This window comes from Hipposideros armiger, unplaced genomic scaffold, assembly GCF_001890085.2.
Source record: "Hipposideros armiger isolate ML-2016 unplaced genomic scaffold, ASM189008v1 scaffold_288, whole genome shotgun sequence".
NCBI lineage: Eukaryota > Metazoa > Chordata > Mammalia > Chiroptera > Hipposideridae > Hipposideros > Hipposideros armiger.
The window spans coordinates 1,775,320-1,784,831 of record NW_017731638.1 but is presented as its reverse complement, the minus strand read 5'-3'; the positions used below and the strand labels follow the sequence as shown (position 1 = coordinate 1,784,831).

Sequence of the window (9,512 nt, the reverse complement as noted above, 5' to 3'; positions counted from 1 at the left end):
TTTATGTGACTCTGTAACAGGCAAGCATAAATGTGGAAAGGAGCTTTCTTGACATGGGGTCTGTGGGTAGAAAGCTCCCCAAGGAAGGACACCATGCTTGATGCCTACTGTGCTATGAAGTCATTTGGCTAGGAGAAGATGGGATGAAGTTTGTGTGTAAAAGTCACCAAATATCAGTGTTGGTACTGAATGGATAGCCAAGCACTAGTAATAATGGTGGGCAGCTGGGATTGCTGGTGTCAGTTAGATGCCTATTGCCTGCTGCTGTCTGCTGTTTAACATAACCATCTTCACAGAGAGCTCAGGAGATGAGTGCAGTTACACGTGGGTTGGCAGCCAAGGACACCCACGGGGTATGAGGATTAAACAGGAAACGTTTACTTGAGGAGGGAGGGAGTGGTCCTGGGGGAGGGTAGGCTTTGGTGCAGACCGAGGTTGTCATCCTGCTCTGCCACGGGGAAGCTAGGTGACCTTGAGCAGTTAACCTTTCTGAGCCTGTCTGCTCATCTCATCTGAGTTCTGCAGTTTTGGGGGTTGGTTGGTTGGCTTGTTTTTGCAGGGAGTGGTAGTGATAAGATTTAGGGATAGCGAATGCTAAGTTCATGGTACAAATAAAGCACTCAATAAATTATTTTTTTATGAACATACTCCTACCCATGTGTCAGCAGGATATTCCAGTCACTCACTCAAGTGACACTTGGTTCTCTAGAAACAATGTTGAGAGACATCTTCTCTACCTGTTGATCCCAAACACCCTCAAAGCCTGTAGATAAGAGTTTGATACACCCTACTTAGATGGTATTTTCAAACCTGCCTGGTGGTATAGACTGAGTACAGACCTAGAGCCTGAGTAGTGGTAACTCACAGCCAATCTTTACCCAAAGGCAGATTTTACTAGCCCTGAATTCCTAAGCCACCCTAAACCATCTTACACATCCCTCAGTGTGACCCAAGAGCCGCAGCTACTAGTGTGCCTCTGCTGCAAACGCTAATAGGTGAAGCTCATTCTTTGTCTCAGCTCCCTGGTGGCCCAGCCACAGGATGGTTATTTCTTCTTCCCACAATATCGCCTGCTGCAGGCTAGTGCTCAGCTCTCTCACATCACCTGAGGCGGACTCCAGATGCCTGCCAGGTGTGACTAGCATAAGGCAGCATACAGAAGTCACATCTAATGGTCAGGCTTCCATTCAGGATCTGAGTAGGGAAACTGCGTTTTCTTAACATGCGGTTTGTGGGTAGGAAGCTCCACACTGACGTTTGCGGCTGCTACACCTGCCTGCCTTGTATAAACGAGCAGAGGTAAGCGGTGAGCATGGACACCGTAGGGATTACCCGCTGGCTCTGGTCTGCTGGGAAGTAGCTTTTATACCTTGTGATGGTGCTGGCAGATCTCAGCTTCTCCATCGGGGGTAAACTTGGAAGGGAAGGCGTGGACAGCAAGCTAACAGCATATATATGAATGGTGCCGACCATATTCAGAGAGAGCTCTGAGACACTTTTAACAGTTACAGTGGGGCTGGCATTTTAATCCTGGTCCCCATTACAATGGAAAAGGTAGAGGAGAATAAAAGGAGCAAAGATGTCGGAACAGGCTAGAGGGGCTGTGAGTACTTGGATCTCAAAGGGTGGCTAAGAGGATATTAAATGAGAGTTTTTCCTAACGTATTTTGGCTAAGAACAAAATCGGCAGTATCTCCATATCGGTGCAGGTTGGTGCAGCTCCGTGAAAGACCGGCTGAAGAGGGGCCCATAGCTTTTACAGACTTCTTTCTTCCATGGGAGGCAAGGGTGATGGAGAAATTACTGGAGAGTGTGGATTTCTTGAAAGGGCCATCAGACTGTTGTAGGTCCACAAGCTAAATGACAGCGGTACTTGAACAGACTCAGGGCTTGACACGTATCCCCTAGAGTTTGACGAGCACAATATTTGAGGTGCCTGATTCTCACCTAACTCAAGGAAAGGGACTGGCTGAGCTGCCTAACTGCACAGTCGAGAGCTTGGTCTGGATGGAAACAATGGGCAACAGCAGAGGCCCTGAAAGGACAAGTCAGCCTGAAGGGGCCCCCACCTGGGAGGACCTTCTGAGAGGCTGCAGGGCCTGGTGGGCGTGTACTGTGAGAGCAGTCACACTGGAGTCCCAGTATACTGGAGACTGGGCCATCTGTGTCTGAGAATGGTGCACGGGGAGGTTTCCTGTGGGAAAGTGTCCTGAGAACTCACAGAAGAGGTACCCTGGGAGAGAAGGAGCCAGCCTGGAGGCCCTGACCCCAGATTATGACTTTGCCAGCCCCACAAAGTCCTGGCCCTTTTCCTATGGTTTCTACCTCCTCACCTGTCCAGACACCGCAAAGGCCAGAAACAGCAACACGGCTGAAATGGAAGCAAGGGAAACAAACCAGGAGGAGGAAGAAACCCACCTGCCCGGACATGCCCCCTACACACACACACACACACACACTCTACAGGCTTCCAGGCTTGAGACAGCACTGCACTGGGGCAGGCAGGATAGAGCTTCGTGGTTTTATGTTAGGCTGAAATGGACTTTTAAATACTTGAAAATTAGACTTTTTTTATTAGTTACGACTGGGGGGAAAAAAAGAAAACATATCTCTTCTTGAGACATCAACCTAGAGCAGAAAAGGGGGAGTCGGCATGATACATTTACATCCCTTTTATTAAGCTGGTTAGAGGTGGCCTGGCTCATCCGGAGAGCTGGTTCAGAGAGGGCCAGGCATCTGGATTGCACATAATTTCTCCATCACCCTTGCCTCCCATGGAAGAAAGAAGTCTGTAAAAGCTATGGGCCCCTCTTCAGCCGGTCTTTCACGGAGCTGCACCAACCTGCACCGATATGGAGATACTGCCGATTTTGTTCTTAGCCAAAATACGTTAGGAAGGCGTTATGCCTTCCTCATATATACCACTCTTTAGGGTGCAGGAGGAAACAGCATTTATAAGGATGAAGTTGGTGGCTGACTTTCACTGAGCAGCTCTGCTTCTAGAAAGTCTGTCCGAGCTAATTAGAAAACCAGTAGCTGCTACTTGTCTTTTCCTCCTATCTCAAGGTAGGCTCTCTGAAAGCAGACATTTTCTGAATTTACTCTTTCCTTTTTTTTTAAATTTTATTTTATTACAACCCACACCAAGAAATACATTTTACATCATGACCTAGTAACTACACGCTCCGTTGAAATGAAAGTTTCATGAAAGAGCACATACCCTGCTATGTGTGCCACACTGATTATGTGTTATTCCATTTTATTGTTTTTTAAATGCGGTCTGCTAATGGGCCTAGAACCACAGTCTGCAAAATGTGTGGTGTGTTTCCCCAGAATACTGAGGCAAACAGGCAGGTGAGGGCGGGGGCAGGGCACTGGCTTAGTAGCAATACTAGTACCATGTGCTTATTTCCAACACCCCAAATGGTGCTCCTCCGAGCAAATCTTACCTTTCTTCCTGGTCTTAATCACTGTACACCTGATGAGTCAGGGTTCTCCAGAGAAATAGAACCAACAGGATGTATACAGAGAGAAGGAGAGTCATTATAAGGAACTGGCTCATGTGATGATGGAGGCTGACAAGTCCTGAGATCTGTAGTTAGCAAGCTGGAGACCCAGGAGAGCTGATGGTGTAGTTCCAGCCTGAAGGCCAGCAGGCTCAAGACCCAGGAAGAGCCCATGCTTCTGCTTGAATCAGAAGGCGGGAAAAAGCTGGTGTCGCAGTTTGAAGGCAGGCAGGGGGAATTCACTCTTACTTGGGGAAGGGTCAGTCTTTTTGTTCTATTCAGGCCTTCGACGAGTTGGGTGAGGCCCATCCACATTGGAGAAGACGATCTCCTTTACTCAGTCTACCAATTCAACTATTAACCTCATCCAGAAACACCCAGATGTACTATTTGACCATGTCTAGGCACCCCAAGGCCCAGTCAACTTGACACATAAAATTAACACCCCTACCTTCCTGAATAAGGCACCAATCTTAGCTCCTACAAGATCCAATTTAATTTAGATTTCAGTAGTAGTGAAATATAAGAACACACACAAAAATTTTTTTTTCAACAGCGGTGTAAATGCCTCTACAAAGAGTACCAGGTATATTTCAAAGTGTAGGTCCAACCTCAAAAACTTGCATTGCATCTCTCATCAGCCAGGTCAGTCTGAGAAAGCACGAACAAACTCATAGTAGTTAATCTTGTCTTCTCCGTGAGAGCACATCCTGATTAACTGCAGAAGAGAGCAAAGAGAGCACATGAGACAGACGTGCAGGCTGCCTGCAGTGTAACTGCAGAGTGTGCTTAGGAATAATGATCGCCAGCCTTGTAAACCAGGTCAGAGTTTTTGTATCCTCAGTTGATTCTGAAATGATCCTCTGGACCCAGTAGGTAGGTCAGATATTATCCCCTCTTACACTTAAAAAAATCAAAGCTCAGGAGGAGTAAATGGCCTGCCCAAGATTTCAGGACTAACATTTGTATTTATAAGGGCATTGTCATTTTAAAAATGTAAAAAAAAAAAGAAAGCACTTTTAATTGTTTTTATATTCAAATATAAGGCGTGGTCCACGTAGTCTGTGCAGAGTAAGACTCTTAAAATAGCAGGTTGCTGTTACCCCAGCCTAATAGACGAATCCAGTTATGTTGCTGCTCAGACCATGGCCCCTAAACTCAGAGGCTGGCTTGCTGTGGTTTCCTTCCTAAGACACGTGTAAAGCCATCCCACCCACCTCTCCCTGTCCCACTTCCCACTGGCTGCAATTCCTCCCTCCCATGTCAGGTCCCAGATAGTATAAGTGACGTAAAAATAAAAATGTGGGCGTCCTCTCAATCTAAGATTTGGGAAGCTACATGGATTTTTGGCCCACGTGAACAAAGGCCCTTCTAGCTGCCTCCCTGACTCCTTGTTAATGTTCCTGTCCACAATATATCCTCATCAGCCAACCTAGTCATCTTAGCCCTAAATGAAAGCCTTTCCTAAATTAATCTTAACTTGGAACATCCCTTTTTGCTGGAAAATCTTTGAGGTCTACAGCATCTCAGTGTTCTTAATCAGCGAGAATGTCTCAAAAATAGTAAGTCATACTCACTGGCAACTGTGGGAGAAATTTTGTTCTGACTTCTATGGAAACCCTAGCTGATGGGGTTTATAATGAAAAAAAAAAAAGCATGAAATGCCCTCTTCAACTCACTCATGAAAATTCTACGAGGAGACAGTCCATGTCCATCCTCCATTTGCAGCTGGCCATGTGACTCCTACTGACAGATACCCCGGTCCTGGGAAGTGGTCACACCCACTTCCATGCCCGTCCTACTGATGGGCTTCACGTACTTAGTGGCTGTGAAGGGTGTCAAAGGCGGCCCACCAACCTGCTCAGCCCAGCTACCTTTGAGTCTTCCCTTGGCGGCGGCCCCTCCAGCATCACCTCCTTCAGCCCTGACACGTCTTTCCAGCCACGGTGTGCTGTCTAGTCCCATACCCCATAAAGAGATGCCTTGCAACAGCAATTAGAAAAGAATGCCAATGGCAGGATCAAGGGGGAAACCACAGTCAGGACCGAATAGGGGCTCTGATGTGAACATCTTAGACCTTCCCCAGTTAGAACAAAATGCACATGCAATTGCCTTAAGGAGAGAGGGAACGGTTGCTCAGCCTCCGCAATCAGCCATACTGACCTCCTTAATCAAGGAATCATCCACTGGTACATTAAGAGAGTCACAGATTTTAAAGAATGTCTCTTTGTCCACATATCCCGAAGCATCCTTGTGCCAGGTTTGGAAAGCCTCGCGAATGCTGCCTTTGCACGGGTGATCTTTCAGTTGCCCCTGGACTGTGTCTATCACCGCTTCCAGTTCCTGCGCGGCGGGATCCGCTTCAGCGTGCTTGCTGCTGAGAGAGGAAGGAAGTGACTATAACCACGGTATTTATCCCTGACCACTCTTATCTCAGTGACCGGAGTTCTCGCTTGGTGAAATTGGGGAAGCTTCGAATGACAAACAGCTCTGACGCTGAGCCCACTGGTGGCTGAACACTTGCCTGCAGAGCCGGCTGATGGCTGGCCTCCACATCAGGACGGCCTGAGAACTGGCAGTTTGGGAACCGCAGCTCAGCCTCCCTACGGTTCTCTGTTAAATCCCTGCACCACAGAGGGCCAAATCTACCACCACCACCAGCCCCAATCCCGTGTTTGTGGGCATCATGTGACTGTCTCTCAATGCTCTTTCAGATCTCCATCAATTATGTTAGAGCATCTCAAAATAAATGTCTGAGTTTAAAATATATTTATCTATAACTATGCAGTCAGGAACCTCTTGTACTTTTAATATTCTCTCTCCAATTCACTCTGAATTTTGTGAAAGGTTATCTATGGAAGTTAAAAGGCTGCTCTATATGGTGGATTGAGTTTAGGCTTAGCCTTTACTGAAATAAAGAGATTACTAACCCAGAGAATTAGGAAGACAGCGGTCTAATTCCTTCAAATCACAGCTGGGATAAGCAGAACCCTGATTTTTATTTTCTCTGAACATGAAGGCACAGTTATAAAATTAAACAATTTTAGAGCTGGAAAAAAACTCTCATGTTTCATCTTCCCAAATCTGTTTTGGAATAAAATGGGGCTCACATAAACTCAGTCAGCACGCCTCCCCTTTTTAATGATGAGAAAACAGGCTTGAAGAACTTAGTGACTTATCCCAAACCTCATGTCAGAGGCAAGACCAGAACTGACTTGAGTTCTAACTTGNCCCCTGGAGACCACGAGTAAGGCTAGCATCTCACTAGCCGGGCTTCAGGAATGATTTGAGGGGAGGGGGAATAAGAGGGAAATTGTAACGTGCTCGGTCACCCCCCTGGCATCCCTGGCACATTTCTTTCCGAGCAGAGCCAAGTCTGGCAAGTTGGCTCAAACCACGTTGCCAGGAGCTGAAATATCTCAGATGTCCCACTTCATCCTGTGAGCTTGTTGGGCTGGCTTGTCCTGATTCGGCCACTTTGGCTATTTTCTTCCGTCTTAAACTTTCTCCTGTTCCCCGTGTGGCAAGTCATCTGTGAAGGCCGTGTCAGACGCCTCCCAGTGTGAGAGGCCAGCTCAGCCCCGTCCACCCAGAGCAGGAGAACACGTGCTAATCTACCTCAGCAGCCGCCGCCTCTCTCCACACCTCTGCCTGGCACCAGTGTGAGGGGAGCCAGGCAGAGGGCAGTGGTGGGAGAGGGAGGCGTGTCAGTGGGGCGGGAGGATCCCATGCTGCAGATTCCCCTCCTCGGAGGTTCAGTGATGGGCGAGTTATTTTTACCATCCGGGCTCTGAGAGCTGCACTATTAATAAGTTACATGTGTCCTCCTGAAGGTAGGGGAAGGTTCTGGGGGAGACGGGAGCAGGCCGAGCCAGGAGGAGAGCTGCTTCTCCCATTCTAGTCAGTGCAGTTGGGTTTTCCTAGGCCTGGGTGAGAGAAGGCCATGACTAAGTCCCCTGCCTAAGGGCCTCAGTGTCACAGTGAGCATACTTCGCAGCCCTCTGTCCTCTCATGGAGTGTGTCGAGGGCACGTGAATCAGGTCTGTTTGTCAAGAGGAACTTGGGGCACGACTAGAAAATGGGGTCATTGTCAGATCACTTGATACCTAAATAGAATCTTCCTCCAGCCCACGGCTGGCCCAGTGAGGAAGCCTTGACTAACTTTTCACTCCTTACTCGAGTTCTCACAGGAATATTAACTCCTCCTTCCAAAAAGCTGAAAAAAAGACCCCCTCAGCTGCCTCACTCTCCCTGCGCTCTCCCCCTCCGGCCCCCCCCCACACACACACACTCACTCTTTTTATGGGGGTCTCAGAAAAGCATTGGGATGTTGGGACCTACAGGCTCTATGCCGCCCCTCGGGCTCAGCAACCCCGGTGAGTGTTTGTCCAACGCAGATCCTTATTGTGTAACAAGTGCCTTACTTGCCGTGTGGTCTTCCAGACTTCACTTGTACTGTGTGGCCGGCCCACAGCGGCCAGGGCTCTAGGGCTGGTTGTCAAGTGCAGCCACGGACACTGGACCCCGGTACAGTTACATGGAGAAGGGACACGGATTGTGACAGTTTTCCCCTCATTCGTCTCAGTCTCCACCACCACCCACCCACCCTTGTGTTGTAGTCTGTGGTGTGTTCTCTGTTTTGTTTTTGGTTTCTCCCTTGTGTCCGTTTCCTGGCCCACCTGGGTGGCTGCAGAAACCAGTGAGGGCGCATCGCAGGCACCTGAGCCTCGTATCTGTTACGGGAAGCTCAGAGGCCTCCAGGAGCTCCAAGTCCCCCTGTGGCTCCGGCCCCAACATGGTGAGACCTGCTCTTCCAGTCCCCCCCCCAACCCCTGATTATAAAGAAAGGTAACCCTTACTAGAACCTCTTCTGATCTATTTTGCTTCCCGTTCAACCCAAAGTTTATATTCTACAGGTGTTTACTTCCTGGTCGCAAGTGTTAGCCCATAGATACCTTTTTGACAGTGGGTCTCGTTGGGCTGTTGCAGAACTTCTCGGATCTCCTGCTTCAGTGTTACCTTGTGTTAGCAGCAGCTCCCTCTCCCACCCCGTGCCCTGCCTGCCTGCCTTTTCCTTTTTCTTCCGGGTTGTGCAATAACCCTCCCAGCCAGTGGTCTTTCCACAGGCCTTACCGTCCCTTACAGCGCCCTGGGAAGGGAAGGGACCCACGGGAGGGGCGGCTGTCACCCCCTACAGAAGAAGTGGTAGCCACTTCCTCTTTGTTGCTGTCATTCTCGTGCTCCTGGGTGGGTTTCTGTGGCACTCTAGTAGAACAGTGTAGCGTCATCTTAGACGTCCACCTATAGTTCTAAAAAATCTGTTTGAGAAGGAAAAAGAAATCCTCATGATGGGGCATTAATAAGTCAGTTTCTGGGAGTAAGATAGGTGACACCTGAGGCATCACCATCCCGCTGCCCAAAAGCATTCTAGAGTTTTTTGTTCACGTGGAGAGGAAGGAGAATTTTCTGAGTAGCAGCCACGCGTGGACAGCCCCCTGTTCACCTGATAGGATCTGGCTGTGGTTATAAGTACCACCATGTCCTTGGGTACAGATTCAAGTGTTTATGTGATGAGACTATAAACCTCATTTTTCAGTTCCTCTTGTTTAATAAACATCGGAAGGATGAGCTGAGGCTGCTGGTGCCCTGAGCAACTCATAATGCAAATGTGGACAAAAAGTGTCTTTTTGTTTTTCTACTTAAGCCTGTTCATGTTATGGACCAAATTTCAACAAGGAACTCAAGGAAAATTTGTACCTGCCGTATTTATGCTCATGTAAAAGGTTTTGTTTTTTTTGGGGGGTGGGGGGACTTTTTACTTTTCAGTGAACTTTTTTCAAAATCCTGTTTCCACTGTTTCTGTCTGGTTTGAAAACAAATTACAGTTTTGTATGGATTTTTTTAATGTACATTTTGAAACAAATGATCAGCAAATATTTTTGAAATAACTGAATAAAAGGCATAGAATTATCCGTCTAATTGTCTCTGGTATAATCCCTTATGTTC

The 9,512-nt window shown here is 47.9% G+C and overlaps 1 protein-coding gene across 5 annotated transcripts in view; it reads right to left on the bottom strand.

Annotated features, from left to right (window-relative positions):
- Positions 1-3,555: 3,555 nt before the first annotated feature.
- The window catches only part of EFHC1 (EF-hand domain containing 1), a 72,136-nt gene continuing 66,179 nt past the window's right edge, over positions 3,556-9,512 (bottom strand). For 3 of the 5 annotated variants that reach the window (XM_019658737.1, XM_019658739.1, XM_019658741.1), the window contains 2 exons: positions 5,670-5,883; positions 3,556-4,224 (listed from right to left, as the gene is read on the bottom strand). In XM_019658737.1, coding sequence (XP_019514282.1) covers positions 4,153-4,224; positions 5,670-5,883 — 286 coding nt within the window. In that variant the 3' untranslated portion in view covers positions 3,556-4,152. The remainder of the gene's footprint in view (positions 4,225-5,669; positions 5,884-9,512) is intronic. The other 2 variants (XM_019658738.1, XM_019658740.1) reach the window with 2 other exon arrangements.